At 42.4% G+C, this 21257-nt stretch overlaps 1 protein-coding gene across 2 annotated transcripts in view; it reads left to right on the forward strand.

Annotated features, from left to right (window-relative positions):
• LOC106593436 (multiple epidermal growth factor-like domains protein 11) overlaps positions 1–21257 on the forward strand; it is a 380364-nt gene that overhangs the window by 148413 nt on the left and 210694 nt on the right. For both annotated transcript variants that reach the window (XM_045708336.1, XM_045708337.1), the window contains exon 6: positions 2752–2844. In XM_045708336.1, coding sequence (XP_045564292.1) covers positions 2752–2844 — 93 coding nt within the window. The remainder of the gene's footprint in view (positions 1–2751; positions 2845–21257) is intronic.

The raw sequence follows: 21257 nt of genomic DNA on the forward strand, positions 1-21257 counted from the left end.
GCGGTTCGTTGCTCCAGCCTTTCCGTTCACCTTCACACTCCTGGGCCAGACTATACTTAATCATAGGACCTACTGAAGAGATAAGTCTTCAGTAAAGACTTAAAGGTTGAGACTGAGTCTGCGTCTCTCACATTGGTAGGCAGACCATTCCATAAAAATGGAGCTCTATAGGAGAAAGCCCTACCTCCAGCCGTTTGCTTAGAAATTCTAGGGACAATTAGGAGGCCTGCGTCTTGTGACCGTAGCGTACGTGTAGGTATGTACGGCAGGACCAAATCGGAAAGATAGGTAGGAGCAAGCCCATGTAATGCTTTGTAGGTTAGCAGTAAAACCTTGAAATCAGCCCTTGCCTTAACAGGAAGCCAGTGTAGGGAGGCTAACACTGGAGTAATATGATCAAATTTTTTGGTTCTAGTCAGGATTCTAGCAGCCGTATTTAGCACTAATACAGCCTGGAATCCAACCAGGGTCTGTAGTGACGCCTCTAGCACTCTAGCACTGAGATGCAGTGTCTTAGACCGCTGTCTTAGACCGCTGTGATACAGCCTGGAATCCAACCAGGGTCTGTAGTGACGCCTCTAGCACTGAGATGCAGTGTCTTAGACCGCTGTGATACAGCCTGGAATCCAACCAGGGTCTGTAGTGACGCCTCTAGCACTGAGATGCAGTGTCTTAGACCGGTGTGATACAGCCTGGAATCCAACCAGGGTCTGTAGTGACGCCTCTAGCACTGAGATGCAGTGTCTTAGACCGCTGTGATACAGCCTGGAATCCAACCAGGGTCTGTAGTGACGCCTCTAGCACTGAGATGCAGTGTCTTAGACCGCTGTGATACAGCCTGGAATCCAACCAGGGTCTGTACTGACGCCTCTAGCACTGAGATGCAGTGCCTTAGACCGCTGTGATACAGCCTGGAATCCAACCAGGGTCTGTAGTGACGCCTCTAGCACTGAGATGCAGTGCCTTAGACCGCTGTGATACAGCCTGGAATCCAACCAGAGTCTGTAGTGACGCCTCTAGCACTGAGATGCAGTGCCTTAGACCGCTGTGATACAGCCTGGAATCCAACCAGGGTCTGTAGTGACGCCTCTAGCACTGAGAGGCAGTGCCTTAGACCGCTGTGATACAGCCTGGAATCCAACCAGGGTCTGTAGTGACGCCTCTAGCACTGAGATGCAGTGTCTTAGACCGCTGCGCCACTCGGGAGCCCCAGCTTAAGCTGCATCCCTGTCTCACACCACGGCCCTGTGGAATGAAATGTGTGTGCTTTTTGCCAACTTTAACCGCACACTTGTTTGTGTACATGGATTTTATAATGCCATATGTTTTTCCCCCAACACTACTTTCCATTAATTTATATAGCAGACCCTCATGCCAAATTGAGTCAAAGGCTTTTTTGAAATCAACAAAGCATGAGAGAATTTTGCCTTTGTTTTGGTTTGTTTGTTTGTCAATTAGGTTGTGCAGGGTGAATACGTGGTCTGTTGTACGGTAATTTACTTAGTACATTGTTTTCACTAGTCTGCTGTTAATGATAATGCAGAGGTTTTTTCTCAAGGTTGCTGTTGACGTATATCCCACGGTAGTTATTGGGGTCAAATTTGTCTCCACTTTTGTACATTGGGGTGATCAGTCCTTGGTTCCAAATATTGGGGAAGATGCCAGAGCAGTGGATGATATTAAAGAGTTTTAGTATAGCCAATTGGAATTTGTGGTCTGTATATTTGATCATTTCATTGAGGATACCATCAACACCACAGGTCTTTTTGGGTTGGAGGGTTTGTGTTTTGTCCTGCAGTTCATTCAATGTAATTGGAGAATCCAGTGGGTTCCGGTAGTCTTTAATAGCTGATTGTAAGATTTGTATTTGATCATGTATATTTTTTTGCTGTTTGTTCTTTGTTATAGGGACAAAAAGATTGGAGAAGTGGTTTATCCATACATCTCCGTGTTGGACAGATAACTCCTCGTGTTGTTGTTTGTTTAGTGTTTTCCCATTTTCCCAGAGGTGGTTAGAGTCAATTACATTGCTCTCTTTCTCTCTATATCTCTATCTCTCTCTTTCTCTCTTTCTCTCTTTCTCTATCTATCTCTTCATCTCTCTTTCTCTCTCTATCTCTCTCTTTCTCTCTCTCTCTCGCTATCTCTCTTTCTCTTTCTCTCTCTATCGCTCTCTTTCACTCTCTCTGCTATATCTTTCTCTTTCTCTCTTTCTTAATTTCTCTCTCTTTCTCTCTCCTCTATCTTCCTCTCTCCTCTCTCATTCTCTCTCTTTCTCTCTCCTCTTTTTCTCTTTCTCTCTCTTTCTCTCTCCTTCTCTCTCTGCCATCCACCACTCTCTCTGCCACTTTCGCTTTTTCTCCTCGTGTTCTTCTATCATTTCCTGCTCCCCTTCTCCCTCAAACTAATTCCTCAATGAGATTTTAACACAATGTGATGTATAGCTATATACTGTATATATAGTACTGTAGGTTAACCAGCCCTGACATGTAAGGAGTTATACAGCTCAGTGTTCAGTAGAATGTGCCCATGGTCGGTGTGTGTGTGTATTTCTGTGTGTGTAACACCTCTCCTCTCCCCCGTACAGCTCAGTGTTCAGTAGAATGTGCCCATGGTCAGTGTGTGTGTGTATTTCTGTGTGTGTAACACCTCTCCTCTCCCCCGTACAGCTCAGTGTTCAGTAGAATGTGCCCATGGTCGGTTTGTGTGTGTATTTCTGTGTGTGTAACACCTCTCCTCTCCCCCGTACAGCTCAGTGTTCAGTAGAATGTGCCCATGGTCGGTGTGTGTCTCCTGATACGTGTCAGTGTGAACCAGGCTGGGGAGGAGTGGACTGTTCTAGTGGTGAGTCTGCTGTAACACACACACACACACACACACACACACACACACACACACACACACACACACACACACACACACACACACACACACACACACACACACACACACACACACACACACACACACACACACACACTCTGTCAAGTCAAACAGATCCTGCAGCACTATGACCTTCTGAGTTATTGCACTCCTCTAGTCTCTGTGGTTTACCTCTTTATGACTGAGAGACCAAGGCAGTCGGCAGAGCAGGATGTCAATCTACCATCAGTTTAATAGAATAGAGGTGCTGTGGTCAGGAGGGAGGACGTTAGGTCAATCTACCATCAGTTATAATATAATAGAGGTGCTGTGGTCAGGAGGGAGGAAGTTAGGTCAATCTACCATCAGTTATAATAGAATAGAGGTGCTGTGGTCAGGAGGGAGGGAGTTAGGTCAATCTACCATCAGTTATAATAGAATAGAGGTGCTGTGGTCAGGAGGGAGGAAGTTAGGTCAATCTACCATCAGTTATAATATAATAGAGGTGCTCTGGTCAGGGGGGAGGAAGTTAGGTCAATCTACCATCAGTTATAATAGAATAGAGGTGCTGTGGTCAGGAGGGAGGGAGTTAGGTCAATCTACCATCAGTTATAATAGAATAGAGGTGCTGTGGTCAGGAGGGCGGGAGTTAGGTCAATCTACCATCAGTTATAATATAATAGAGGTGCTGTGGTCAGGAGGGAGGACGTTAGGTCAATCTACCATCAGTTATAATATAATAGAGGTGCTGTGGTCAGGAGGGAGGAAGTTAGGTCAATCTACCATCAGTTTAATATAATAGAGGTGCTGTGGTCAGGAGGGAGGAAGTTAGGTCAATCTACCATCAGTTATAATAGAATAGAGGTGCTGTGGTCAGGAGGGAGGAAGTTAGGTCAATCTACCATCAGTTATAATAGAATAGAGGTGCTGTGGTCAGGAGGGAGGAAGTTAGGTCAATCTACCATCAGTTATAATATAATAGAGGTGCTGTGGTCAGGAGGGAGGAAGTTAGGTCAATCTACCATCAGTTATAATATAATAGAGGTGCTGTGGTCAGGAGGGAGGAAGTTAGGTCATTCTACCATCAGTTTAATATAATAGAGGTGCTGTGGTCAGGAGGGAGGAAGCTAGGTCAATCTACCATCAGTTATAATATAATAGAGGTGCTGTGGTCAGGAGGGAGGAAGTTAGGTCAATCTACCATCAGTTATAATATAATAGAGGTGCTGTGGTCAGGGGGGAGGAAGTTAGGTCAATCTACCATCAGTTATAATAGAATAGAGGTGCTGTGGTCAGGAGGGAGGAAGTTAGGTCAATCTACCATCAGTTATAATATAATACAGGTGCTGTGGTCAGGAGGGAGGAAGTTAGGTCAATCTACCATCAGTTTAATATAATAGAGGTGCTGTGGTCAGGAGGGAGGAAGTTAGGTCAATCTACCATCAGTTATAATATAATAGAGGTGCTGTGGTCAGGAGGGAGGAAGTTAGGTCAATCTACCATCAGTTATAATAGAATAGAGGTGCTGTGGTCAGGAGGGAGGAAGTTAGGTCAATCTACCATCAGTTATAATAGAATAGAGGTGCTGTGGTCAGGAGGGAGGAAGTTAGGTCAATCTACCATCTGTTATAATAGAATAGAGGTGCTGTGGTCAGGAGGGAGGAAGGGAGATATTGACTGGTCTGTATTGATTCAGTTAAAGGAGTGCAGAGAGAGGGAGGGAAGTGGACATAGAGGTAAACAGAGTGTCTGTCTAACTGTCCCTTTCTCTGTAATAAATAGGGATGTCTCTCTCTTTCTTTCTCCTCTCTATCTCTCCTTTCTCTCTTTCCTTCTCCTCTCTATCTCTCCTCTCTCTCTCTCCAACCCCAGTTCATTAGTGGAGCAGAATCTTCCCCTGCCACTTTTCTATCCGACACCTGGTCATCTCTGATTTCTGATGTCTTATGACAGACTCATTCTACAGTAGTTCACCTGGTCATCTCTGATTTGTGATGTCTTATGACAGACTCATTCTACAGTAGTTCACCTGTATTGTACCTGACCCAACATGTTTCGTCTGTCTTAGTCCCTTCAGAGTAATGTAATCTAACATGTGATGGATTCAGGATGCTCAGCTGATTACAGAGTAATGTAATCTAACATGTGATGGATTCAGCCTGCTCAGCTGATTACAGAGTAATGTAATCTAACATGTGATGGATTCAGCCTGCTCAGCTGATTACAGAGTAATGTAATCTAACATGTGATGGATTCAGCCTGCTCAGCTGATTACAGAGTAATGTAATCTAACATGTGATGGATTCAGCCTGCTCAGCTGATTACAGAGTAATGTAATCTAACATGTGATGGATTCAGCCTGCTCAGCTGATTACAGAGTAAAGTAATCTGACATGTGATGGATTCAGCCTGCTCAGCTGATTACAGAGTAAAGTAATCTAACATGTGATGGATTCAGCCTGCTCAGCTGATTACAGAGTAAAGTAATCTGACATGTGATGGATTCAGCCTGCTCAGCTGATTACAGAGTAATGTAATCTAACATGTGATGGATTCAGCCTGCTCAGCTGATTACAGAGTAATGTAATCTAACATGTGATGGATTCAGCCTGCTCAGCTGATTACAGAGTAATGTAATCTGACATGTGATGGATTCAGCCTGCTCAGCTGATTACAGAGTAATGTAATCTAACATGTGATGGATTCAGCCTGCTCAGCTGATTACAGAGTAATGTAATCTGACATGTGATGGATTCAGCCTGCTCAGCTGATTACAGAGTAATGTAATCTAACATGTGATGGATTCAGCCTGCTCAGCTGATTACAGAGTAATGTAATCTGACATGTGATGGATTCAGCCTGCTCAGCTGATTACAGAGTAATGTAATCTAACATGTGATGGATTCAGCCTGCTCAGCTGATTACAGAAGCATTTGTCGTTAGTCATTTCCCAGGAAAAACATATTTGCTGCAAAGTTACCACAGTGAAAGTGATTACTGTAGGAGTGTTTCATTGACATGTATATACACACACACACACACACACACACACACGCACACACACACACACACACACACACACACACACACACACACACACACACACACACACACACACACACACACACACTGATTGTGCTGCTGGGGAAATGAGGTGTTGGTCCATCGGTGGGGTTCCACAGAATGGGCTGCTGATGATGAGGACAGCCTACACCACAACATGAAGGGAGTAACACTGCTAATGACTAGTGATATGTTATTCCCTCTGAGTGTGTGTGTGTGTGTGTGTGTGTGTGTGTGTGTGTGTGTGTGTGTGTGTGTGTGTGTGTGTGTGTGTGTGTGTGTGTGTGTGTGTGAAAGTGTGAGGATAGGGGTAAAAGGGAATATGGGATTGTCCCTGGAGTGACATGGTAACTAGATTAGCTCTAGAATGGAAGTGTCCCCTGTCTTCATTCCCTAGTCCAGGAGGACTGCTGGAAATCATGAAACACTTTGTTGGTTTGCCAATCACCATAATCCGCTTCAGAAGAGAAGACACTAAGGAGGATGAGGAGGGGGAGGAGAAGGAGGAGGAGGAGGATGAGGAAGAAGCAGAGGAGGAGGAGGAGGAGAAGAAGGAGGAGGAGGCTGAGGAAGAAGCAGAGGAGGAGGAGGAGGAGGAGAAGGAGGAGGAAGAAGCAGAGGAGCAGGAGGAGGAGGAGGAGAAGGAGGAGGAGGAGAAAGAAGAGGAGGAGGATGAGGAAGAAGCAGAGGAGGAGAAGGAAGAGGAGGAGAAAGAGAAAGAGGAGGAGGAGGAAGAAGCAGAGGAGCAGGAGGAGGAGGAGGAGAAGGAGGAGGAGGAGGATGAGGAAGAAGCAGAGGAGGAGGAGAAGAAGGAGGAGGAGGCTGAGGAAGAAGCAGAGGAGGAGGAGGAGGAGGAGAAGGAGGAGGAAGAAGCAGAGGAGCAGGAGGAGGAGGAGGAGAAGGAGGAGGAGGAGAAAGAAGAGGAGGAGGATGAGGAAGAAGCAGAGGAGGAGAAAGAGAAAGAGGAGGAGGAGGAAGAAGCAGAGGAGCAGGAGGAGGAGGAGGAGAAGGAGGAGGAGGAGAAAGAAGAGGAGGAGGATGAGGAAGAATCAGAGGAGGAGAAGGAAGAGGAGGAGGAGGAGAAGGAGAAAGAAGAGGAGGAGGAGGAGGATGAGGAAGAAGCAGAGGAGGAGAAGGAAGAGGAGGAGGAGGAGAATAAATGCTACAGGAGATGTTTGAGGAAGTTCAAAAGGGACAGGAGAATGATATGACAGACTGCTGTCTACATGATATAAGGAAGTACCAGATAGAGATCAAACTGTTTTGAAGTTCCAGATTACCATATCGGGTAGTGGCCCAATGGTTTTCATTTTTCATGAGCGTTCTGCAGTAAAACCGTGAACTGAGAGCCAAGTCTCCAGTCCAACCTGCTTTCCTCCTTTGTATCTGTAGCCTGTGGACGTTAATCACCCCTCAATAATAGATCACATAGCGGCCTGGTTAAGGCTTACTGTCTGCTTCTGGTTCAGAACAGACGGAGAACACAAGCTGCCAGGCTGTCTGGTCCGTAAGGAGGAACCACTCTCTCTTATGTCACTGTTTTAACCAGGTCACTGTCAAGCTCACACACACACACAGACCATAACATGTATGAAAATCAATACACACACACACACACACACACACACACACACACACACACACACACACACACACACACACACACACACACACACACACACACACACACACACAAACATTTACACTAAAGGTTTTTGGGTTTATTTGAATGGACAACCGTTAGCTACCAGGCCGGACATCTGATATGAAGGTGTTCTAGAACTCCATTAGTTGACATGGGAACCAACATCCCAGCGCCCAGTCATCATCATCATCATCATACAGTCATTGCATGGTTTCCATCAACAAACTCAACAATCAACAAACTCATTTTGAAAGGTACGAAATCCATAGCCTTATATGTAAACAGGGTGACAGTGAGAAATTGACCAGACAGGAAGTTGACAATGGATTATTAATAGGTAGAAATAAAAGCTTTGGTACCAATTAATTTTTTTAAATGTATCAACTTAAATGTCCCTGTATATATTAAGGCACACCTACGTGGACAACAGCAGCAACACATCCCAAGGGTACATCATGAGGAGGGAGTGAGATCTTTCAGATACCAACTGACTGGAATCATTAACCTATAGAAGTCACACAGGGACATTACATTAAGAAAGCCCATTTTTCAAATGTTAAGAAAAATACGTTTGTATTTTTAACTAATAGAAACATCACAATGTGAATGTATTCGTAAATATATATGTACAGTTGAAGTGGGAAGTTTACATACACTTAGGTTGGAGTCATTAAAACTCGTTTTTCAACCACTACACACATTTCTTGTTAACAAACTATAGTTTTGGCAAGTCTGTTAGGACATCTACTTTGTGCATGACACTATAATCTTTTCCAACAATTGTTTACAGACAGATTATTTCACTTATAATTCACTGTATCACAATTCCAGTGGGTCAGAAGTTTACATACACTAAGTTGACTGTGCCTTTAAACAGCTTGGAATATTCCATAAAATGATGTCATGGCTTAAGAAGCTTCTGATAGGCTATTTGACATCATTTAAGTCAATTGGAGGTGTACCTGTGGATGTATTTCAAGGCCTACCTTCAAACTCAGTGACTCTTTGCTTGACATCATGGGAAAATCAAAATAAATCATCCAAGACGTCAGAAAAATCATTGTAGACCTCCACAAGTCTGGTTCATCTTTGGGAGCAATTTCCAAACGCCTGAAGGTACCACATTCATCTGTACAAACAATAGTACGCAAGTATAAACATCATGGGACCATGCGGTCGTCATACCGCTCAGGAAGGAGACGCATTCTGTCTCCTAGAGATGAACGTACTTTGGTGCGAAAAGTGCAAATCAATCCCAGAACAACAGCAAAGGACCTTGTGAAGATGCTGGAGGAAACAGGTACAAAATTATCTATATCCACAGTAAAACGAGTCCTATATCGACATAACCTGAAAGGCCGCTCAGCAAGGAAGAAGCCACTGCTCCAAAACTGCCATAAAAAGGCCAGACTACGGTTTACAACTGCAAATGGGGACAAAGATCGTACTTTTTGGTGAAATGTTCTCTGGCCATAATGACCATCGTTATGTTTGGAGGAAAAAGGGGGAGGCTTGCAAGCCGAAGAACACCATCCCAACTATGAAGCACGGCAGCATCACGTCGTGGGGGTGCTTTGCTGCAGGAGGGACTGGTGCACTTCACAAAAAAGATGGCATCATGAGAAAGGAAAATTAAGTGGATATATTGAAGCAACATCTCAAGACATCAGTCAGGAAGTTAAAGCTTAGTCGCAAATGGGCCTTCCAAATGTACAATGACCCCAAGCATACTTCCAAAGTTGTGGCAAAATGGCTTAAGGACAACAAAGTCAAGGTATTGGAGTTGCCATGACAAAGTCCTGACCTCAATTCTATAGAAAATTTGTGGGCAGAACTGAAAAAAGCGTGTGCCTGCAAGGAGGCCTACAAACCTGACTCAGTTACACCAGCTCTGTCAGGAGGAATGGGCCAACATTCACCCAATTTATTGTGGGAAGCTTGTGGAGGCCTACCTGAAACATTTGACCCTAGTTAAACAATTGAAAGGCAATGCTGCCAAATACTAATTGAGTGTATGTAAACTTCTGACCCACTGGGAATGTGATGAAAGAAATAAAAGCTATAATAAATCATTCTCTCTACTATTATTCTGACATTTCACATTCTGAAAATAAAGTGGTGATCCTAACTGACCTAAGACAGGACATTTTTACTAGGATTAAATGTCAGGCATTGTGTAAAACTGAGTTTAAATGTATTTGGCTCAGGTGTATGTAATCTTCCGACTTCAACTGTATATTATAGGTACTTAGTTTTATTAGTTGTATTAGTATTAGTATTAGTCGTGAAGAGGAGCACGACAAACCTTTTCCCCCTCAGGAGACTGAAAAGATTTGGCATGGGTCCTCAGATCCGCAAAAGGTTCTACAGCTGCACCATCGAGAGCATCCTGACTGGTTGCATCACTTCCAGCAACTGTTCGGCCTCCGACCGCAAGGCACTACAGAGGGTAGTGCGTACGGCCCAGTACATTACTGGGGCCAAGCTTCCTGCCATCCAGGACCTCTATACCAGGCGGTGTCAGAGGAAGGCCCTAAAAATTGTCAAAGACTCCAGCCACTCTAGTCATAGACTGTTCTCTCTGCTACCACATGGCAAGCGGTACCGGAGCGCCACATCTAGGTCCAAGCGGCTTCTAAACAGCTTCTACCCCCAAACCATAAGACTCCTGAACATCTAATCAAATGGCCACCCAGACTATTTGCATCCCCCCCCTATTTTACACCTCTGCTACTCTGTGTTGTTGTCATCTATACATAGTCACTTTAATAATTCTACCTACATGTACATATTACCTCAACTAACCGGTGCCCCGCACATTGACTCTGTTCCGCTATTGTTATTTTACTGTTGCTCTTTAATTACTTGTTACTTTTATTTCTTATTCTTATTTGTATTATTATATAAAAAATTTTTAACTGCATTGTTGGTTAGGGGCTCGTAAGTAAGCATGTTGTATTCGGCGCATGTGTCTAATACGATTTGATTTGATTTGATTAGTTATTGTCGCAGTAGTGTTATTAGTTGTATTAGTAGTTGTAGCAGTAGTTTTAGTTGTATTAGTAGTTGTAGCAGTAGTTTTAGTTGTATTAGTAGTTGTAGCAGTAGTTTTAGTTGTATTAGTAGTTGTACCAGTAGTTTTAGTTGTATTAGTAGTTGTAGCTGTAGTTTTAGTTGTATTAGTAGTTGTAGTTGTATTAGTTGTATTAGTAGTTGTAGCAGTAGTTTTAGTTGTATTAGTAGTTGTAGCAGTAGTTTTAGTTGTATTAGTAGTTGTAGCAGTAGTTTTACTTGTATTAGTAGTTGTAGCAGTAGTTTTGGTTGTATTAGTAGTTGTAGCAGTAGTTTTAGTTGTATTAATAGTTGTAGCAGTAGTTTTAGTTGTATTAGTAGTTGTTGTTGTATTAGTTGTATTAGTAGTTGTACCAGTAGTTTTAGTTGTATTAGTAGTTGTAGCAGTAGTTTTGGTTGTATTAGTAGTTGTAGCAGTAGTTTTAGTTGTTGCAGTAGTTTTAGTTGTATTAGTAGTTGTAGCTGTAGTTTTAGTTGTATTAGTAGTTGTAGCAGTAGTTTTAGGTGTATTAGTAGTTGTAGTTTTATTAGTTGTATTAGTAGTTGTAGCAGTAGTTTTAGGTGTATTAGTAGTTGTAGTTTTATTAGTTGTATTAGTAGTTGTAGCAGTAGTTTTAGTTGTATTAGTAGTTTTAGTTGTATTAGTAGTTGTAGCAATAGTTTATTAGTTGTATTAGTAGTTGTAGCAATAGTTTATTAGTTGTATTAGTAGTTGTAGCAGTAGTTTTAGTTGTATTAGTAGTTGTAGCAGTAGTTTTAGTTGTATTAGTAGTTGTAGCAGTAGTTTTAGTTGTATTAGTAGTTGTAGTTGTATTAGTTGTATTAGTAGTTGTAGTTTTAGTTGTATTAGTAGTTGTAGCAGTAGTTTTAGTTGTATTAGTAGTTGTTGCAGTAGTTTTATTAGTTGTATTAGTAGTTGTAGCAGTAGTTTTAGTTGTATTAGTAGTTGTAGCAGTAGTTTTAGTTGTATTAGTAGTTGTAGCAGTAGTTTTAGTTGTATTAGTAGTTGTAGTTTTAGTTGTATTAGTAGTTGTAGCAGTAGTTTATTAGTTGTATTAGTAGTTGTAGCAGTAGTTTTAGTTGTATTAGTAGTTGTAGCAGTAGTTTTAGTTGTATTAGTAGTTGTAGTTGTATTAGTTGTATTAGTAGTTGTAGCAGTAGTTTTAGTTGTATTAGTAGTTGTAGCAGTAGTTTTGGTTGTATTAGTAGTTGTAGCAGTAGTTTTAGTTGTATTAGTAGTTGTTGCAGTAGTTTTATTAGTTGTATTAGTAGTTGTAGCAGTAGTTTTAGTTGTATTAGTAGTTGTAGCAGTAGTTTTAGTTGTATTAGTAGTTGTAGCAGTAGTTTTAGTTGTATTAGTAGTTGTAGTTTTAGTTGTATTAGTAGTTGTAGCAGTAGTTTTAGTTGTATTAGTAGTTGTAGCAGTAGTTTTAGTTGTATTAGTAGTTGTAGCAATAGTTTATTAGTTGTATTAGTAGTTGTAGCAGTAGTTTTAGTTGTATTAGTAGTTGTAGCAGTAGTTTTAGTTGTATTAGTAGTTGTAGCTGTAGTTTTGGTTGTATTAGTAGTTGTAGCAGTAGTTTTAGTTGTATTAGTAGTTGTAGCAATAGTTTATTAGTTGTATTAGTAGTTGTAGCAGTAGTTTTAGTTGTATTAGTAGTTGTAGCAGTAGTTTTAGTTGTATTAGTAGTTGTAGCTGTAGTTTTGGTTGTATTAGTAGTTGTAGCTGTAGTTTTAGTTGTATTAGTAGTTGTAGCAGTAGTTTTAGTTGTATTAGTAGTTGTAGCAGTAGTTTTAGTTGTATTAGTAGTTGTAGCAGTAGTTTTAGTTGTATTAGTAGTTGTAGCAGTAGTTTTAGTTGTATTAGTAGTTGTAGCTGTAGTTTTGGTTGTATTAGTAGTTGTAGTTGTATTAGTTGTATTATGTCTTAGATCTCTCTTTATGTAGTGTTGTGTTGTTTTTCTTGTCGAGGTGTGTGTTTTGTTCTATATTTTTATTTAATTTATTTTCTTTTTTAATCCTATCCCGGGCATCATCCTTACGGTGAAGCATAGTGGTGGTAGTATCATGCTGTGAGGATGTTTTTTAGTGGCAGGGACCGGGAGACTAGTCAGGATCGAGGGAAAGATGAACGGAGCAAAGTACAGAGAGATCCTTGATGAAAACCTGCTCCATAGCGCTCAGGACCTCAGACTTGGGCGAAGGTTCACCTTCCAACAGGACAACGACCCTAAGCCCACAGCCAAGACAACGCAGAAGTGGCTTCGGGACAAGTCTTTGAATGTCCTTGAGTGGCCCAGCCAGAGCCCGGACTTGAACCCGATCTAACATCCCAGACCTGAAAATAGCTGTGCAGTGACGCTCCCCATCCAACCTGACAGAGCTTGAGAGGATCTGCAGAGAACAATGGGAGAAACTCCCCAAATTCAGGCTGTAATCGCTGCCAAAGGTGCTTAAACAAAGTACTGAGTAAAGGGTCTGAATACTTATGTAAATGTGACATTTCATTTTTTTATATTTTATTAATTCGCAAACATTTCTGAAAAACAGTTTTTGCTTTGTCATTATGGGGTATTGTGTGTAGATTGATGAGGGGAAAAAAGTTTGAATACATTTTAGAATATGGCTGTAACGTAGTAAAATTTTGAAAAAGTCTGAATACTTTCCCGAATACAGTACCAGTCAACATTTTGGACACACATACTCATTCAAGGGTTTTTCTTAATTTTTACTATAAGTGTGTGCAAAGCTGTCATCAAGGCAAGGGGTGGTTACTCTGAAGAATCTATAATCTAAAATCTATTTTGATTTGTTTAACAATTTTTTGGTTACTACATGATTCCATATGTGTTATTTCATAGTTTTGATGTCTTCACTATTATTCTACAGTGTAGAAAATAGTAAAATAAAGAAAACCCTTGAATGAGTAGGTGTGTCCAAACTTTTGACTGGTGCTGTGTATATGCCGCTATTTTAAATCTAAATGCCTACTGCTTACAAAACATAAAAATAATATCTCTTTGCAGGACAAGGATTGTCCTGACTTTCAGGTTATAGGTTGGTGTGGTTTCTATTCCATATTATAGGAGGTTGGTGTGGTTTCTATTCCATATTATAGGAGGTTGGTGTGGTTTCTACTCCATATTATAGGTTGGTGTGGTTTCTACTCCATATTATAGGTTGGTGTGGTTTCTATTCCATATTATAGGAGGTTGGTGTGGTTTCTATTCCATATTATAGGAGGTTGGTGTGGTTTCTACTCCATATTATAGGAGGTTGGTGTGGTTTCTATTCCATATTATAGGTTGGTGTGGTTTCTATTCCATATTATAGGAGGTTGGTGTGGTTTCTATTCCATATTATAGGTTGGTGTGGTTTCTATTCCATATTATAGGAGGTTGGTGTGGTTTCTACTCCATATTATAGGTTGGTGTGGTTTCTATTCCATATTATAGGAGGTTGGTGTGGTTTCTACTCCATGTTATAGATTGGTGTGGTTTCTACTCCATATTATAGGAGGTTGGTGTGGTTTCTATTCCATATTATAGGAGGTTGGTGTGGTTTCTATTCCATATTATAGGAGGTTGGTGTGGTTTCTACTCCATATTATAGATTGGTGTGGTTTCTACTCCATATTATAGGTTGGTGTGGTTTCTACTCCATATTATAGGAGGTTGGTGTGGTTTCTATTCCATATTATTGGAGGTTGGTGTGGTTTCTACTCCATATTATTGGAGGTTGGTGTGGTTTCTATTCCATATTATAGGAGGTTGGTGTGGTTTCTATTCCATATTATAGGAGGTTGGTGTGGTTTCTATTCCATATTATAGGAGGTTGGTGTGGTTTCTACTCCATATTATTGGAGGTTGGTGTGGTTTCTATTCCATATTATAGGAGGTTGGTGTGGTTTCTATTCCATATTATAGGAGGTTGGTGTGGTTTCTATTCCATATTATAGGAGGTTGGTGTGGTTTCTACTCCATATTATAGGAGGTTGGTGTGGTTTCTATTCCATATTATAGGAGGTTGGTGTGGTTTCTACTCCATATTATAGGAGGTTGGTGTGGTTTCTATTCCATATTATAGGTTGGTGTGGTTTCTACTCCATATTATAGGTTGGTGTGGTTTCTATTCCATATTATAGGAGGTTGGTGTGGTTTCTATTCCATATTATAGGTTGGTGTGGTTTCTATTCCATATTATAGGTTGGTGTGGTTTCTATTCCATATTATAGGAGGTTGGTGTGGTTTCTACTCCATATTATAGGAGGTTGGTGTGGTTTCTACTCCATATTATAGGTTGGTGTGGTTTCTATTCCATATTATAGGAGGTTGGTGTGGTTTCTATTCCATATTATAGGAGGTTGGTGTGGTTTCTATTCCATATTATAGGAGGTTGGTGTGGTTTCTATTCCATATTATAGGAGGTTGGTGTGGTTTCTACTCCATATTATAGGTTGGTGTGGTTTCTACTCCATATTATAGGTTGGTGTGGTTTCTACTCCATATTATAGGAGGTTGGTGTGGTTTCTATTCCATATTATAGGAGGTTGGTGTGGTTTCTATTCCATATTATAGGAGGTTGGTGTGGTTTCTACTCCATATTATAGGAGGTTGGTGTGGTTTCTACTCCATATTATAGGAGGTTGGTGTGGTTTCTACTCCATATTATAGGAGGTTGGTGTGGTTTCTATTCCATATTATAGGAGGTTGGTGTGGTTTCTACTCCATATTATAGGTTGGTGTGGTTTCTACTCCATATTATAGGAGGTTGGTGTGGTTTCTATTCCATATTATAGGTTGGTGTGGTTTCTATTCCATATTATAGGAGGTTGGTGTGGTTTCTATTCCATATTATAGGAGGTTGGTGTGGTTTCTACTCCATATTATAGGAGGTTGGTGTGGTTTCTACTCCATATTATAGGAGGTTGGTGTGGTTTCTACTCCATATTATAGGTTGGTGTGGTTTCTACTCCATATTATAGGAGGTTGGTGTGGTTTCTATTCCATATTATAGGAGGTTGGTGTGGTTTCTATTCCATATTATAGGAGGTTGGTGTGGTTTCTATTCCATATTATAGGAGGTAGTGTGGTTTCTATTCCATATTATAGGAGGTTGGTGTGGTTTCTATTCCATATTATAGATTGGTGTGGTTTCTATTCCATATTATAGGAGGTAGTGTGGTTTCTATTCCATATTATAGGAGGTTGGTGTGGTTTCTATTCCATGTTATAGATTGGTGTGGTTTCTATTCCATATTATAGGAGGTAGTGTGGTTTCTATTCCATATTATAGGAGGTTGGTGTGGTTTCTATTCCATATTATAGGAGGTAGTGTGGTTTCTATTCCATATTATAGGAGGTTGGTGTGGTTTCTATTCCATATTATAGATTGGTGTGGTTTCTATTCCATATTATAGGTTGGTGTGGTTTCTATTCCATATTATAGATTGGTGTGGTTTCTATTCCATATTATAGGAGGTTGGTGTGGTTTCTATTCCATGTTATAGATTGGTGTGGTTTCTACTCCATATTATAGGAGGTTGGTGTGGTTTTTATTTTCATTTGCCTTTTCTTGGGCAAATTTAGTGGGCAGCTATGGTGGATGTCTTTTAGGACCCATATTTCCTGTTGCAACGTTCAGTGGACACCACCATAGGTGTCTTTAAGAGTCCCTGTGAAAACCCTGCATGTGTTGGTTCCTGTTAGTTCCCCCTTCTGTTTGAACAACAATTGTTTGTTTCTTGTTGGGGAACTTAACAAAATGGGCAATATGTGCACGCACAAACAAAAGTAGTGCACTATGTAGGGAGTAGAGTGCCGTATGGGATTCATGTCTCTGTGAATTGTGTAAATAAGTCCTAAACCCAGCTCCCTGCTGGGTGGTACAGATCTGCCCTGCTGGCCTCCATCCCTAGAGGGGAAATCTCTTCAAGGTATGCAATGTTGGAGGGGCTTGTACTGACACATTATAGATGTTCTCTCTCTCTCTGTCCCTCCCTCTCTCTCTCTCTCTCTCCCCCCATCTTCTCTCTCTCTTTCTCTCTCTTTCTCACTCTCTGCCCCCCCTCTCTCTCTCTAGCTCTCTCTTTCTCTCTCTCTTGCTCTCTCCCTCCATCCCTTTTAATCTGTCTTCCTCCTTATCTCTTGGTGCCACTCTTCTCCTCTATAAAGTCCATCCAGACCATCACACAGTAGGAAGCCCCTCTCAGCTCTCCATCGTTATTTCTCTGTCTTCCCCTCCTTCTGTGTGTGAGTTTTATCTCTGCTGTTTAGCTGTTCCTGTGAGTTGTCTCTCTGCTGTTTAGCTGTTCCTGTGAGTTGTCTCTCTGCTGTTTAGCTGTTCCTGTGAGTTGTCTCTCTGCTGTTTAGCTGTTCCAGTGAGTTGTCTCTCTGCTGTTTAGCTGTTCCAGTGAGTTGTCGCTCTGCTGTTTAGCTGTTCCTGTGAGTTGTCTCTCTGCTGTTTAGCTGTTCCTGTGAGTTGTCTCTCTGCTGTTTAGCTGTTCCTGTGAGTTGTCTCTCTGCTGTTTAGCTGTTCCTGTGAGTCAGTGTCTCTCTGCTGTTTAGCTGTTCCTGTGAGTTGTCTCTCTGCTGTTTAGCTGTTCCTGTGAGTTGTCTCTCTGCTGTTTAGCTGTTCCTGTGAGTTGTCTCTCTGCTGTTTAGCTGTTCCAGTGAGTTGTCTCTCTGCTGTTTAGCTGTTCCTGTGAGTTGTCTCTCTGCTGTTTAGCTGTTCCTGTGAGTTGTCTCTCTGCTGTTTAGCTGTTCCTGTGAGTTGTCTCTCTGCTGTTTAGCTGTTCCTGTGAGTTGTCTCTCTGCTGTTTAGCTGTTCCAGTGAGTTGTCTCTCTGCTGTTTAGCTGTTCCAGTGAGTTGTCGCTCTGCTGTTTAGCTGTTCCTGTGAGTTGTATCTCTGCTGTTTAGCTGTTCCTGTGAGTTGTCTCTCTGCTGTTTAGCTGTTCCTGTGAGTTGTCTCTCTGCTGTTTAGCTGTTCCTGTGAGTTGTCTCTCTGCTGTTTAGCTGTTCCAGTGAGTTGTCTCTCTGCTGTTTAGCTGTTCCAGTGAGTTGTCTCTCTGCTGTTTAGCTGTTCCTGTGAGTGCAGTGTTCTCTCTCTCTCTCTCTCTCTCTCTCTCTCTCTCTCTCTCTCTCTCTCTCTCTCTCCCTTTCCTTCTACCCACACATGAAAAACACTGTGTCTTCCACCATCACGGATTGGCTATTCTACATGTTCAATTGTCTGAGAAGAACATCTCCTTTCAGCCCACAACATTAGGAGGCCATGTAGCTTCCATCAGTGGTTCAGTGGGTGTTAGACATTAGGAGAACACATTAACAACATTCTCCATTCACTTTGATGGATTAACCATCAAAGTGGACAGAAAAACCAGGACAGAAAAGGCATTAAAATGGTGTTTTGTTTGAAATGGCTTTTTGGAAGTTCTTCTTCTCAGTGTTAGTCACCATGACGACGATGACTCATAGTGACAGAGGGTCAAGAAGCCAATGGATTAATAATGGTAGTGAACACCCTTCATCCTCTCTGTTGATGGACAGGACACTGTATTCTAAATCAGTGCTTTTACATTTCCTTTTGTTTCTGAATACAAATGACATTTTGCTACGTCTTGTGCAAGTGATTATTAGACTGAGGCTTCCCAAGTATCTCCTGTGGATAGGTCAGGGAATTCAGAGCTTGACGGACAGTAAGCCAGTTCTGTTGGTTCTATACATAGTAATAATAAGAACAAATCTCTGTTGGTAATATCCTCCTCATGGTGTGGTGTGATATCCTGTCTGTGTTCACCTGGGTTAAACCACAACACTTTGTCAGAACACCATAGAGATTTCACCCTCAGCTGCCCACTCTCAATGTCCTTTGGTTACTGAACCCCCAGCCTCCTTTTACTCTGCCTGGAGTACCCCCTCATACCGCCCAGAGGTTCTAATAGTCCAGGTTGGACCCCCTGTTGATAGGCCAGGTTCCCCCAGGGGTTCTAGTAGTCCAGGTTGGACCCCCTTTTGATAGGTCAGGTTCCCCCAGGGGTTCTAGTAGTCCAGGTTGGACCCCCTGTTGATAGGTCAGGTTCCCCGAGGGGTTCTAATAGTCCAGGTTGGACCCCCTGTTGATAGGTCCGGTCCCCCCAGGGGTTCTAATAGTCCAGGTTGAGAACCACTGATGTTTTCCAGCTCTGTTGATAATATCATTCTCATCGTGCTGTATGACCTCCTGGGGTGTTGATAATCTCCACATTGTGCTGTATGACCTCCTGGGGTGTTGATAATCTCCTCATTGTGCTGTATGACCTCCTGGGGTGTTGTGATAATCTCCTCATCGTGTTGTATGACCTCCTGGGGTGTTGTGATAACTCCTCATCGTGTTGTTTGACCTCCTGGGGTGTTGTGATAACTCCTCATTGTGTTGTATGACCTCCTGGGGTGTTGATAATCTCCTCATTGTGCTGTATGACCTCCTGGGGTGTTGATAATCTCCACATTGTGCTGTATGACCTCCTGGGGTGTTGATAATCTCCACATTGTGCTGTATGACCTCCTGGGGTGTTGATAATCTCCACATTGTGCTGTATGACCTCCTGGGGTGTTGATAATCTCCTCATTGTGCTGTATGACCTCCTGGGGTGTTGTGATAACTCCTCATTGTGTTGTATGACCTCCTGGGGTGTTGTGATAACTCCTCATTGTGATGTATGACCTCCTGGGGTGTTGTGATAACTCCTCATCATGTTGTATGACCTCCTGGGGTATTGTGATAACTCCTCATCGTGTTGTATGACCTCCTGGGGTGTTGTGATAACTCCTCATTGTGCTGTATGACCTCCTGGGGTGTTGTGATAACTCCTCATTGTGCTGTATGATCTCCTGGGTGTGTTGTGATAACTCCTCATTGTGCTGTATGACCTCCTGGGGTGTTGTGATAACTCTTCATCGTGTTGTATGACCTCCTGGGGTGTTGATAATCTCCTCATTGTGTTGTTTGACCTCCTGGGGTGACCTTACTTAGCCAGCCTACTTTGACCTCACAGGACCATATGAACATCACCCGTGGACCAGTTGCAATCCCAGCATCTGGTTCAAGGTCATGTCACTGGGGACCACTTATCACCCACAATCCTTTGAGCAAAGTTGACCTCGGGTGGGGTCAGAAGAGTAAGACACATGTCCTTCTTGATTTCCTTCCTGAATGAGAGGATTAGACACGCAGAGAAACAAGTGTTTACGTCCTCTTTACAAAACACGTTCTCTTTATTCCCTGCCGTCTTCCCCAGTAATCCCCCCCAGTGAAAGAGAAGAGGAGCAGAGAGAATAGAGGAGAGAGATGCATGTCTGAGAGGCAGTTACAGGGACTTTATTTAATTTACGCCGTGCAGCACTTCAGCAGCAACACACACGGTTCCACTTGTCTTACAAGGTGATTAGTTGGACGTTAATTGGTTGAACAAATCACCGGCGGTAACGACTGTTGTGTTGTCGGAGGGAGGAGGGAGGGAGGAGGGAGAAGGAGGAAGGGAGGGAGGAAAGGAGGAGGGAGAAGGGAGGGAAGAAGGAGGGAGGAGGGGAGGAGGGAGAAGGAGGAGGGAGAAGGGAGGGAAGAAGGGAGGAAGAGGGGAGGAGGGAGAGAGGAGGGGAGGAAGGAGGAGGGAGAAGGGAGGGCAGAAGGGAGGGAGGGAGGGAGGAGGGAGAAGGGAGCGAAGAAGGGAGGGAGGAGGGGAGGAGGGAGAAGGAGGAGGGAGAAGGAAGGGAGGGAGGAAGGGAGGGAGGGAGGAGGGGAGGAGGGAGGGAGGAGGGGAGGAAGGAGGAGGGGAAGAGGGAGGAGGAGGTTAATGAGGCCTAGCGTGCTGGTGTTCCACGTGACCAATCCCAACGCTCCCCATTAGCACTGTGCTCGTTAGCATAGTGGCTAAGCTAATAGCTGTGGCTTATGTTAAACAGACACACACACACAAACGTTAGGTAAGTGATAGTGTGGGTATAACCCAGACAGTCTTTAGTCCTTCAGTATAACCCAGACAGTCTTTAGTCCTTCAGTATAACCCAGACAGTCTTTAGTCCTTCAGTATAACCCAGACAGTCTTTAGTCCTTATGCTAGACAGACACACACACACAAACGTTAGGTAAGTGATAGTGTGGATATAACCCAGACAGTCTTTAGTCCTTCAGTGTGTTGTCCTGAGCCCATCCAGAAGCAGAATGGGTTTTATGATCAGCTATATAATTTATTACCCCACAAGGTGGAGTTATAACCAGAACTAAAGTTATACTGTCACTTATATTAGGAATATGATTCAGCTGGTCTGTGGAGAGAGGAGAGTGGATTTATGTGGAGAGTTATATAATTAGAGAGACAAAGAGACATTTTTATTTATTTTTATTATACCTTTATTTAACTTGGCAAGTCAGTTAAGAACATATTCTTTTTTTACAATGACGACCTACCAAAAGGCCTCCTGCAGGGACGGGGGCCTGGGATTAAAAATGAAAAATATAGGACAAAACACACAACAGGAGAGACACCACAATAAAGAGACACCTAAGACAACAACGTAGCATGGCAGCAACACCACATAACAACAACATGGTAGCATTACAAAACATGGTACAAAC

Source organism: Salmo salar, chromosome ssa26 (genome assembly GCF_905237065.1).
Source record: "Salmo salar chromosome ssa26, Ssal_v3.1, whole genome shotgun sequence".
Lineage (NCBI taxonomy): Eukaryota > Metazoa > Chordata > Actinopteri > Salmoniformes > Salmonidae > Salmo > Salmo salar.